Source organism: Phascolarctos cinereus, unplaced genomic scaffold, assembly GCF_003287225.1.
Source record: "Phascolarctos cinereus isolate Bilbo 61053 unplaced genomic scaffold, phaCin_HiC Scaffold_1;HRSCAF=81, whole genome shotgun sequence".
Lineage (NCBI taxonomy): Eukaryota > Metazoa > Chordata > Mammalia > Diprotodontia > Phascolarctidae > Phascolarctos > Phascolarctos cinereus.
In genome coordinates, this window is record NW_027555514.1 from 270,441,097 (window position 1) to 270,454,994 (window position 13,898).

At 36.5% G+C, this 13,898-nt stretch overlaps 1 protein-coding gene across 1 annotated transcript in view; it reads right to left on the reverse strand.

The window, feature by feature from the left end:
* Window positions 1–202: 202 nt before the first annotated feature.
* The window catches only part of LOC110205608 (sodium-coupled monocarboxylate transporter 1-like), an 88,178-nt gene continuing 74,482 nt past the window's right edge, over window positions 203–13,898 (reverse strand). The window contains exons 14-15 of the mRNA XM_078150427.1: window positions 13,506–13,582; window positions 203–291 (exon numbers count right to left, since the gene is read on the reverse strand). Of these exons, the coding sequence (XP_078006553.1) occupies window positions 256–291; window positions 13,506–13,582 (113 nt within the window). The 3' untranslated portion in view covers window positions 203–255. The remainder of the gene's footprint in view (window positions 292–13,505; window positions 13,583–13,898) is intronic.

The following is a 13,898-nucleotide window of genomic DNA, read 5'->3' on the forward strand; positions in this document are numbered from 1 at the left end:
AGACACTACAAAATGTTTGTGCCAAGCTAATTTCAAAAGATCTCTGAACATGAGAAAGTCATTTGAAGTCACAGGGTGGAAAATTCCCAGAACCAGTGATTTTAGGCAAGATGGATGAGGCATAAGGCTGTGCCTCTCACAGCCAAGACCAGATTTCTAATTAATCCACAGTCCAGTGTAGATCAGAATTGGGGAAAAATAAAATGTTGCATTAGTGAAGCTTCTCAAGATGGCTCATCAGCTTCTTCCACTGTGCTAATTTTGCGGTGCTGAAACTTCTACTCGGTTTACCTAAAAGAAAAAGAAAGTTAGCATAGTAACAAAAAGCATACATTCACATGGTTAACTACAGTAACATCTCACTAATGTAGGGGTCAGAATTCTAGCAATATCAACCACATTGAAGACCTGCATAAACCAGGAATCAATCAGGCTTTTGGAGGTTAGTAATAGTTGTCACAAAATCCAAACGCTAAGCTAACCTTTTATTTTACACCCTATTCTAACCAGTCTGATTTCCTAAACCACAGTTAAGTTAGAAGGAGGGGTAGGCTGCTAAGAGACAGATACACCAATAACAGTGATATGAGTCCAAAAGAAAGGAGATCAAGGAATAAAAAAAGCATACAATTTTAGGAGCCCTTTGGCATAGGGTAAGAGGCTTCTTCAAATAGCTCCTGAGGGGTCACTATATTATTATCATAGCACAGTTCAATAAATGACATTCAAAATTATGTCTCTGATTAATCAAAGTAAAACTATTCTTATATGACATTTCAACCTGCCAAAATCCTACCCATCCGTCAAGCCCTGGACCACATGCCCCTTCATCCATGAAACTTTCTCTTTCTCCATATCTCACTGACATGTTCTCCCCAAAATCATCATGTATATATCTCTATTATAACACTTATCTCTCTATCTACCTACCTTTGTATTTACCTCTATTATAACACATCTGTGTCAGTTATTTTATTATTACCACCATTAGATTGTAAGATTCTTAGAGGCTGGGACTATGTTTATTCCCACTGAGTGCTTTGTACCATGTCAGCACAGTGCCTAACACTCAGTTAATACTCATTCAATCAAAATAAACTGAACCTATGATTTTGGCCTTATTAGCATCATGCTTTAATTATGTGGGCTATCTGGCTCAGAACAAGGACATACACAAATCCAATTACTTTTTCATAGAGCTTTAAAGGTTTGCAAAGAACCTGGTACACAAAACCCCTGCAGAGTAGGTACAAGTATTATTATCGCCAATTTACAGAAAAAGAAACTGAGGTTCTAAAAGGATCCATGATTTGCCTTAAGTTACACCGCTCCAAATGACACAGTCAAGACACAAAACCTCCTCAACAGTTTCAAGATTTCTCTTGATTCTCAGTCCAGCTCCCTTTCCTGTAGGGAACACTGCCTGTAAAGAGCAGTTATTTTCTCTTGACAGAAGAGAATAAAGATAATCTAAGCACACAAGCATATTCCTTTAGCTCTTTTATCAGGGCTAAATCACAAGGCATTCACACAGCAAACAGGAAGTGTGGTCTCACAGAGGCCAGTTCTGGGGACAGACTAAATGGAAGCAGTCTCCTCCCTCTGAGAATTTACTGATATTCTAATGGTAGATTTTGTGCAATTAATAGACAAAAAGTACGTGTCAATATATAATGAAAGATGAACGCATAATGTACGAATTAGAGCGTTATTGGGTAAATCTGAAAAAATGCTCAAGTTTAATGTGTAGTTCTCTTTAATGATTATTCTCTACACAGAAGGCTAAGCCCATAAAAGAACATGAAATCCTAAGTGTGTGTGAAATTCAAGTGCATTATCTATGTATAACAAAGTCATGACAGACAGAAAAGCTCAGCAGGTTCAACTGACTTTATCAATGAACCAAGAAAAACTGAATTCCTATAAATCAGTTGATAACTATTTTTATGAAGCACCTGCTATGTATCAGGCACTGTGCTAGGTGCTGGAACTGCAAATACCAATTATAAATGAAACATTTCCCTACTCACAATGAGCTTTCATTCTAAGGATGGAGACAAATGTAGATAGATTAGATAGGGAGGGAAGGAGGAGAGAGAGGGAGAGATGGAGAGAGGAAAAGGGAGAGGAAGAGGGAGAGAGGGAGAGAGGGAGAGAGGGAGAGAGGGAGAGAGGGAGAGAGGAGAGAGAGAGAGAGAGAGAGAGAGAGAGAGAGAGAGAGAGAGAGAGAGAGAGAGAGAGAGAGAGAGAGAGAGAGAGAGAGAAGGGGGAGGGGCAGACAGCTAGCCAGGGAGAGATAATACACAAAGCAGTCAGATACAAGGTACAGCGGGAAGAAAAGGCAATGGTATTGGGAAGTAGGGGAATCAGGAAAGGCTTCATTCAGAAGATAATGCTTCCGCTGCATTTATAAGGAAAAGAGGGATGACAAGCAGAGAAGTACATTTTAGGGCTGGTTCAAAAGCACAAGTAGTAGATAGGAGGTAAATATATGAATGAAGAACAGAGGGAAAGCCAGTTTGGATGGGGTGCCAAAGTGCAGGAGAGGGAGTAATGTTCAATGAAGCCACGTTGTAAAAGGTGTTAAAAGCTAAACGGAGGAGCTCATATTTTATTCTAGAGTCGAGAGAGCCATAGAGTTTATTGAGGAGGAACATGGTCAGATCAATACATAAAGAAAATAACTTTAGCAGCAATAGGTTGGATGGACTAATAGACAGAGAACAGTGGAGGGAGATTCCAGCCACTAAGTGGCTGTTTTGATCACCTAGGAGAGAAGTCATTACATTCAGAGGGTCTCAACTAGCAGCTATGTGAGGAGGGAAAAAAGGTCAGATCCGAGAGATATGGTGATGTAGAAATGGCAAGACTTAGCAAAGGACAGGATAAGAGGGGGTAAAAAAAAAATACGCAAGGATGCTATGGAAATTATGAACCTAAGACACTGGAATGGGGGTAGTGCCTTTCACAAAAAGAGAACAGTTCGAAAGAAGGAAGGTTTTAAGGGTGAAGTGAATGAGTCCAATTTAGGACACGGTGAGGTAAAGATACCTTAGCTGCATCTTAGCGGAAATATCCAACAAGCATTTTGGTGATATGGGACTGAATCAAAACTGGGGCTGGATGCGTACGCCTGAGAGTCTTGTGCATAAAAAACATATTTGAGCCCAAGGGAGTGGTGGAGACACAAACCAAAAGGACAGAAAGAACAGAGAACCAGAGGAAGAGCTGGGGTTCAGGAGAGACAGAGTATGGAGTTAGAAGAAAAGAGGACCCAGGACAAAAACGTGGAGAATAGCCATTCAGATGGTACGGCGTGGATGATGAGCCAGCAAAGGAACCTGGAGAGTGGCCAGAAAGATAGAGGCCTAACCAGGAAAGAGTCACATCACAAAAACCGAAAGAGCAAAGAATATCCAGGAGAAGAGAGTGGTCAGCGGTCTCAAATGCAACAGAGAGAAGGAAGATGAGAAGTCAGGAAAGGCCATCAAATCGGGCTGTTAAGAGATCACTCTACAGCACCTCTTTTCATAGGGGAATAGAACTGGAAACCAAGTGGATGCCCAAAAATTGAGGAACAGCTGAACAAAATGTGGTATATATAAATGGAACAGATTATCAATTTGTAAGAAATGGATAGACCTAAAGAGACACTTTCAGAGAAACCTGGGAAGATTAATATGAACTGATGCAAAGAAAAGGGAACAGAACCAGGGAATGACACATACAATAACAACAACATTGTAAAGATAATTTTGAAACACCTGAGAACTCTGATCAATACAATAAACAGTACGATTTTTATGTAACTGATAATATAGCATGCAATCCATTTCCTGATAGAGATGATGGACTCCAGATACAGAAATAGACATTTTTCAATATGGCCAACATCAGAATTTGTTTTGTTTGAGTGTGTGTGTGTGTGTGTGTGTGTGTGTGTACACATATATATACATACATATATGTGTGTGTTGCAAGGGTTTTATTTTTCTTTTTTTATGGGGAGAAAAACTTAGGGAAAATAAATGCTGTTAAATGACAAAATAAAATTTAATTTAAAAAATATGAGATGAAGGAAAGTGAAGAGTTGAGTAATTTCTGCTAATCAATGTAGATTGTACAAGAAAACGGTAGAAATTGTGCAAGGCACCATTTAACATATATAAAAAAAACTTTGCAAGCTATGACCTGGTGGTTAGATTCACACACTAGAAGTTCATTGTCTTTCATAAATTAACAGACTATATCCTTGAGAATTCAAACAATAAACTATAATGAAATAAGACAATATCACAGAAAAATGCTGTCTACTGTCTTCCAGATATAACATTAACCCATAAAAACTTAAGCTCAATATTTTAGTAAATGTCACTGTAATGAATATACTCTCCAAACTTCGTGGAATGTAAAAGTTCTCAAAATATGGAGACATAAAAGAAATTAAAGGCATGTGGAAACAAGATGAAGCATATATTATATCCATAACCCTATCTGCTACTGGAGTTGTCCTGAAGAGGTTTTAAGAGAAGACATGAAAGACGAACTTACATCCCAATTCTTTTATTAAATTACAAAGAACAATCATTTTATCCCTCTATGCAATAATAATCTGCCAAATATCAAGCATAAAATAACAGTAGGACAATAAATTGTCCCATGACTATTTCTATCTGAATTCTACCAAATAAACAGATGAGAAGGAGAATAATAACAAGAGGAAAAGCTAAAGAAGAAAAATGGCAAGGGAAACTGAAACCTTAGAACAGGTGGTAGAAAATCTCACTCAAGAACTCAATGCCCTGAAAATAAGAATGGACCACACTAAAAACAAGGATTCAACAATATAATAAAAGTTGCAAAAAAACCCCAAAACGAAACAAAATGAAGAGAAGAAAACATCAAAAATATCAAAAACATATGAGCTGGAAAATAGATCAAGAAGAAATGAACCTAAAATTATTAGACTGGGGGCACCAAGGTGGAGCAGTGCATCCAACACCAGTCCTAGAGTCAGGAGGACCTGGGTTCAAATCCAGCCTCAGATACTTACAATACTAGCTGTGTGACCCTGGGAAAGTCACTTTAACCCTCACTGCTTCCAAAATTAAAAAAATTTTTTAAGATCATCAGACTTTCTGAAGATTATCATCAGAAAAAAAATCTGGTTACCTATATTTCAAGAAATTATAAATGAAAATTGCTTAAAACTTTTAGAACTAAAGGGCCAAGTGAAAACAGAATCTACAGGTGACCTTTAGAAAGAAACCCTAAAAGGCAAACTCCCAGAAATTTCAAAGCCAAAATCCAGAGCTTCCAAGTCAAAGAAAAAAATACTACAAGTAACTAAATACTACAAGTAACTAAAAAGAAAGAGTTCAAATATGGAAGAACCACAATAAAGATTACACAAAACTTAGCAGCTGGAATGAAAAAAGAGTAAAGCTTGGAATACGACTTCCAAAAGACAAGAAATAAAGGTTCAGAACCAAGGACAACCAGATAACCTATCCAACAAAATTAAGTAAAATCCTATAGGAGAAAAAATAGATTGTTAGTGACATAAAGTATTTGCAAGCATTCCTGACAAAAAGATCAGACAGTAAATATTTGAATATGGAAATATAGTGACAAGAAAAACACAGAAAGGTACAGAGTCTGTGGGGATAAAATTTTAACATGTTAATAGGGATGATAAGAAGCAAATGTCTTTTTAGAACCCTAATATCTTTAAGGGTCATAGAGAAGAGTTAAAATAATAGACAGTTTGGGAATGGTTTTCTTCTGTTTAAATGGTCTTAGGAAAGACAAAAGTCAGAGGGACAGGATATAATATTGGGGAGGAAAGTAGGAAGAAAGGGAAGGAAATCACTTCTGTACTAAGAAGTACAATAGATGAAGAATATGTAATATAGCTATGGAATAAGGAAGTTGGAGGAACAGGCATCATAAGAACCTCAATTTCATTTGAATCAGATGGAAAAAAAACCTGAAATGAACACAAACATACACCAACATACACACAGAAATATTAAGCTTAAATGATGACTTCTGGGTCACATGAACAAGACAGAGGGCAAAACATTTTCCCCAGTCCCCACGACCTCTCAAACCTCCCTGAAACAGAAATTATGCCCCAAAGAGAAACAACTTCAGCTGATTCCATCCATGATCTACGACATCAAGAATCCAAAAGATTGCCAAAAAAAAAAAAAAAGAACTGACACTCACTGAACATGAGCTCCTTCAGCACCCATCCCCTACCTCCCATGCTACTAACATCAAAGACACACTTGCAGATCTCAAGGGTACAACAAAGGCTTACATCAGAATTGACCTCTATATACCAGTGCTGCCTTCTTCTTCTCAGTGAGGAGATCCTAGTTCCACCTGTAGAAGTTTTCTCAGGCCTTAACAGCCAACTTGACCAAAGCCCTTCAGCAGTAAAAGCCTGCCAGATGCTGCAGTCCAGAAGCATTGATACCACAAAGCTCTGAACTGTCTGTCTTGGGAAAAAGCAGGCTCTGAACCACTGGTGTCAGGCATGGAACAGGTCAGCAGAACAGGGAATGGTGAATGGGAGGAGCTGTGCAGCATTCCACCAAGCCTGAAGGAAGAGCACAGCACCCAGGTGAGGCTAGTTCTGACCACCCAAAAGTCAGACGAAACAAAGACCTAAGATGGTGAACCATAAACTGGGAGTGAGGGAGGAAATCCAAGACCCAAGGAAAACCACAATCAGTGGGGAAGGAGTCAGAAATGAGTGACATGGAAAATAAGGTGAGAAGGGAGGAGGAAGACTGAAAGTACCAAAGGTTCCAGGAAGAAGAAATCTCAAAGACCTCGAATATAAACAGATAAATCAACAGGAAAAAACAGTAACAATAGAAGGAAATAGTCTCTAGATCTACTAAATAAGTTCATTATCTATAAATGAATAATGTAAAACAAAGGAAAGTGATCTAATACCTGATGAGACAAAGGTCCCTGTGGAAGTTGAAGAATACATGGAACCGCAACACAGTGTTCCTGAATGTTTAAAAAAGAGAAATAAGAATAATGAGAACAAAATTTATGGCCTGTACAGCAAAAATAATAAGCAGGAAGAAAAACTTGAATGTGCAATGGCAAACCTCACCAAAAAAACAAGAGAGGATAATTGATTGGGAATTTAAATACGCAAAAGTGAAAGACAACCTAGAAGAAGAGAAGGAGAAAACAAGAATATTATAGAAAATATGCTCACCATGCAAGCAAAATACACTGAACTCAAAGACAGGATGCACAGAGACAAGAGGTCTCCCAAAAGAACAGGACAGGACAAACAACCTTAACACCATAATGAAGGAAATAATAGACAAGAACCACCCAGAACTCCTGAACATGGAAAATGAAATTCCAATTGAAAGAATTCACAGAGCATCTCCAGAAAAAAACAAATGAAGGCTGCAAACTCCAAGGCATACAGTGGTTAAATTTAATTCAATTCAGAAACAATGACTTCTCCAAACCATCAGGAGACCTTCAAATACAAAGGAAAGACCATTCAAATAAGACTAATCTGCATCCACTAGATAAGAAAGGGGGGATGGAATAAATAATGTATGCCAAAGAGCAATGGAATGCAGAATGCAGCCCAGCATGACCTATTCTGAAAATGTGAGTCTAATCATTCAGGACAAAAGATGGGCATTCAATAATAAAGAAGAGTCTTTCTCCTTTCTCAAGATGGTGGACAAAAAACCCCCAAAGGAACCAAAGGAAAAAAAGGAGAAAAACAAGAAGGAAGATGTGGCTGAAAAGGTGGTGAAAAAGACCCAAAAGCACTGCAGTCAGAACCCAGTCCTGGCCTGAGGCATGCGTAGATACTCTAGGTCTGTAATGTATTCCAGGAGAGCCATGTACAAGTGGAAATATGCTGCACCAAAAACCCAGCTTGAAAGGAAAAAGAAAGAGAAGGTGCAAGCCACGTGGTGGTGATAAGAATGGAGGAACCCATATGGTAAAGATTCACAAGATGCCCAGGTATTACCCTACTGATGATATGCCTAGAAAGCTGCTAAGTCATGGCAAAAAGCCCTTCAGCCAGCATGTGAGGAGACTTCAAGCTAGCATCGCCCCGGGCACAGTTCTGATCATGCTCACTGGCCACCACATGGGCAAGAGAGTGGTTTTCCTGAAGCAGCTGGCTAGTGGCTTGCTACTGGTGACTGGACCTCTGACCATCAACCGTGTTCCTCTGAGAAGGACCCATCAGAAATGTATCACGGCCACCTCTACCAGGGTTAACCTTTCAGGTGTAAAAATTCCAAGTCATCTTACTGATGCTTACACTTCAAGAAGAAAAATGACAGAAACAATAACTGTATAAAAGAAAATGATAATGATGAAACAACACGCCAAATCTCTGGAGGTAGCTAAAATAGTCCTCAGGAATAATCGTATCCTTACAATCATACAATAACAAAATTGAAAGAGAGAAGATTAATGAGCTGAATACACATGTATTTTTTAAAATTTAAATTAGAAAATCAACAAATAAATACAAAATAGCTCTATCAAAAACTAGAGAGGGGAAATAAATATCCAAACTAACAGAAAACCAAATAAAAATCTTACATAACCCAATCTCAGATAAGGAAATAAGATCCAGCTATACTACCAAAGGAGAAAACCCCTGGACCTGATGGATTCACATGAGAATTCTATTAAATTTATATTAGTTAGTACCCATAAATTATTCTCAAAGACTGAGAAAGAAACCTATCAGAATCCCTTTATGAGACAAATGTAGTCCTGATATCTAAACCACAGAATGAAAATCATAGGCTAATATCACTAATGAATATGGACTCAAAAGTTCTAAATAGAATCCAAATAGATTACAGTGATTATCCAAGAAATTATTTATTGTGACCAAGTGCAATTCATGCCAGGGAGGCAAGGATACTTCAACATTAGGAAAATAATGAACATAATTAATTACATTAAAAAACAAAACATCCAAAACCACATAATCATCTCAACAAATATTAAAAAAAGCCTTTGACAAAGTACAACACCCTTCTATGCTAAAAATTCTACAAAGTACAGACACAGAAGGACCTTTTTAAAAATATACATGATAAAAAGCACATTTAAAACCCAAAAACAAGCATCATACACAACGGGGATACACTGGAACCTTTTCTGCTCCCTTTCACAGGAGTAAAGCAAGGATGCTCACTCTCCCTAATATTATTTGATACAGTTCTCGAAATACTAGTAATAGTAGTAAGATAAGAGAAAGGAATTAAAGGAATAAAGATAAGATGAGCTAAACTATCCCTGTTTGCTAATAATAAGATGGTTTACATGGAAAACCCAGGGGAATCAGCAAAGGTACTAACTGAGATGATAGCTTCAGCAAAGTTGAAGGCTACAAAATAAATCCTCAAAAATCAACAGTGTTTCCTACATAACAATAACAAAACACATGAAGCACTGACAGAAAAGGGAAACTTTATTCCGAATAACAAAACACACAAAATATCTGGAGATCAACCTTCCAAAGCACAAAAAAATAACTTGTACAGATTCAGTTATAAAGTATTCCTTAAAGAATTAAAGGATAACCTAAATAGCTAGAGGAATATTCAGTGCTCATGGCTAGGCCATGCCATTATTACATAAATGGCAATACTATCAAAATTAATGCTATACCTATCAAATTACCAAGAAAATATTTTACAGAGCTTGATCAAATAACAAAATTCATTTGGATAAACAAGGGAGATGATGAAAAGAAGTAAAGACAAAGGAGGAATGGCATTTTCAGACCTCAAAATATATCATGACGCAGCAGTCATCAAAACCATCTGGTATAGGTTAAAATATAGAGACAGATCAATGAAACAGACTCAAAACAGGAGATTCCAAAATGGTTTTTCCTATATATTTCAGTGGGCATCAAGACCACTTAGCCCAAGTTACTTCATATTGGAGTCCTATTATAATAAAATGACATTAAATTATAAGCAAACAATATAAAGTTTTAATAACTGCATTAAAAGAATAATAAAACAATCTTAAATGTTGGAGGGAAGGAGATAAATGAAAGATAGAAAAGAAAGAAATGGTGAACGCTTGGGATCAGGAGTGGAATGAGAAACAAGCTGCAACACAAAGGAAATACACTATACCGTGTATGTCTAAAAAGTGTGTACATGCGTACACACAAAGAACCTTTTCAAAAATTGGCCATGGATTGCACATAAAGATCTCAAAAAAAAAAAAAAGGAGAAAAGCAGAAATCGCAAACACATCATTCACTGATCATAATGCAATAAAAAATAATACCCAACATGTGAGAAATAACTCATTAGGAGGGATGAAAAAGCTATGTTTAATACACAGCTGCAACTGCGGGTGTCCTACTGAACAGAACATACTGGACCAAAGCAGGAGTTCACTATCTACAATTCCGGCTGCAAAGTCCCTCCTCTGTTTCCTCGTTGGCTGAGTACTCCAGAGTGTACAACTCTTCCTTATATCTATTACGCATCCACCCCTTGATATGTTACTTCTCCTTCTTCATACATACGGTGCCTTAGCCCCTCCTAGGGAGGACAAGTTAATATTCATAAGCCTATTAAGCATGTGCACTCTAAGCAAAGCTTAACCTTTGTCCTACTTACTAACTCTTAACAGCAAAAGAAGATAAGACCTGCTGTATCCTGTTTTACTTAGTTACTTTTCTACTTGTTTGCTCCAAATTTATGGATACAAACATTTTCGTTACATCTCTCAAATAAAAGGCCGTTAAAGAATTTAAAGGGAATTGGTGGCTAAATGACAATTTTAAAGAACTGATGCATCAAAGAATAAGCTGTATGTTATATGTGGGTGGGGCATGTCCATACTAAAATTTATAGAATGTACCTGAAGCAAAAGTACTAGAGCAATTCTGAGGTAAATTTTTTTTACCTCTAAACATTTAAACAATGAGTTTTTAACCTCTATACCTTTAAACATCAAGAAATAACAAATCAATGAAATGAGCATGACTTTTAAAAAACAAACAAGTCAAAACCTCCCAACTAATTCTGAATTAGAATAGAAATTCTGAAGCTAAATAGACATTCTGAAATTAATGAGATTAATAAAATTACAAGCAAAAAGACCATTAAACTGATAAATAAAATTGGAAGCTTTTAAAAAATTATTAAAATAGTTAGCTAACCTGATTTTTAAAGAGAAAACAAAATTATATCAAAAATGAAAAATGAGAACTTAATTGAATAAGGAATAAAGAAAACTAAAGATCATTTTGCCCAAACTGAAGTTTAAAAAATGAGGTTACCCAAATTGTGATAATTAACAACTTTGGTATACTAATAGGATACAAAATAAGCCCACAGAAACCATCCACCTTTCTGTACCATAGGTATAAGGCCTAGACCTGTGATTCCACTGACTTAGCCAACCTCCTCTCACCAATGTAGGTCAGTACCTTCTATGTAATTCACAGTGTTTAGAGAGATGAGTTAGAGCAGTGGTATCCAACTCAAACAGGGGTCACTAAACCATACGTAAGGATTTCTGAAGGCCACATACTGACATAGTATGAAATGTAATATTATCCACGTTCTGTTGTATTTTTATCCATTTTGTTAAATATTTCCCGATTACATTTTAATTGGGTTTAGGCCACCCCTGGGAGTGTTGTGGGGCACAATCAGCCTGTGCAGTGTGTTTGACACCTCTGGCCTAGAACACTGAGAAACTGACTTTCTCAGTGTTACAGTCAGTATGTGTCAGATGCATGACTTGAACTCAGGTCCTCCTGACTTTAAACTGGTTTTATATCCATTTTACCATACTACCTCTTTTATGAAACACACTAACAACAATAATGGGGGGGAAATGACAAAAATTCCATTTCAAATAACCACAAAATATGTACAAAATCTTAGCTTCCAAAAGACACACTCAGGACTCATATAAATAAAACTATAAAACATTTCATAGAAATAAATAAGATTAAATAACTGGAAAGATAGCCATTGTTTATGGTTGAGCCAAGTCAGTATTATAAAAATGATAGTATTAGCTAAATTAATTTACAAATTTAGTGCTATATCAAACTGCAAAAGTCAGGTCTTTTTAGAATGATGTATAACAGCACAATTCTCTTGAAGAAAATAAAGATCTAGCTTCTCAAGGAAAATAAACAGGAATAAAGGAGACATAGCTTCAGCAGAGTTCAACTATTACATAACATTAATGATCAAAACTGTTCAGAACTGATTAGAAAGAGAAAGTAGATCAGAAACACATATTAGATAAGCAAGAAAGAGCCAAAAGTGATCTAAGCAGTTCAGTGTTGAATAAGCCCAAGAACTTAAAGAACTAGAGGAAAGATTCTCTATTTTGGACAAAACTAGTAAGTAAACTAGAAGCATTTTGGCAGAAACTGTTTTCATGTTCTTGGCCCTAATTCTCCTCAAATCTAAAACTGGAAGGAGAGAAGAGATGAGTTGGATCAAGATGGCCTCTGAGAGTCCTTCCAGCTCTCAATGATCCCATGACCATACAACACAAGGAGCTTCAAATAATATATAAATAAAATGTAAGATAACATACTAAAAAACAAAGGAAAACAAAAAGTACCTTTTACAACTACATCTCAATGGAAATTTTTAAAAACAAACAAGAAAAAGTGACTGTAAATAATAAAATGCAATTTTGATTACATAAAATTTAAAACCTTTCGCATGAACAATATCAATGCAACCAGAAAATAAGAACTGATAGGAAAAGGTGTTTACATCAATTATCTCTCATAAAATTGGACAGGTCACAGTGATTTTTGTCCTAATATATATATTCCCCATACCAAAACACACTTGCAGCTGCTCCACAACTTCTAGTGTTAGAAAGAGCTGCCTAGGACACTGAGCAACACGTCCACGGGATGAGAGCAAGATATAAACCCAGTCATCCTAACTCTGAGGTCAGTTCTCTATCAACTACTAGATGTTGTCTCTTTCAATCACTAATAAATAATAAAAACAGAAATGAAAACAACTCTTGACTTGTGTTTCATCACAGTACCATCAAACTGGCAAAGATGATGCTTTGACATTGCAGCAGCTCTGCCTTTTCCTCAATGTGGCCACTTCCTCTAACAACACAGAATGCTCCCCATTCACATCTGTGCCCATTGTATTTCCTGGTAGGCAGTCGTGAACTTTTCTTAATGGAAATTATAAAATAAGTCCAAAACAGTTTACACTACAAATCTGTCACTACCTTCAAAGCAACTGTGATGCTTTCAGTATGTAAATTTCAATGTTGTTGAATTCCAAATGTAAATACTGTTCTTAATTTGATATTTTGTTAAACTGTTTTCATTTTTAATACAAAAATATAAAATATTCCACTTTAGGTACCATTTCTATTACACAAGTGCATAGGTCAATATGATAAACATACCAAAAAAAAAAAAAAAGGAATGTACATACTTTCTTAAAACTACCAAGTGTCATGTCTTCTTTAATGTTTAGCAAGTATTTTCTGTCTATGTGCTGCTCTTTTCCACCTATAAAACATAAAAACATAAGAACATTTTTAGTAATTTTGAGAAATGTATAGTTGTTACCCATAATACAGCACTCTAATTTCTAATTTATGGAGACAAAGCAGGGAAGGAAGGGAAGGTAACAACCATTTACATAAGGCCTACTACGTGCCAGGCAGTGTGCTAAGTTCTTTACAAATATTATCTCATTTGGTACTCACATCAACCCTGGGAGATAGGTGCTATTACTAACCCTCATTTTAGAGTTGAGGAAATGGAGGCAAATAGAAGTTAACCAATTTGTCCAGGATCATATAGCTATTAAGTATCTGACTCT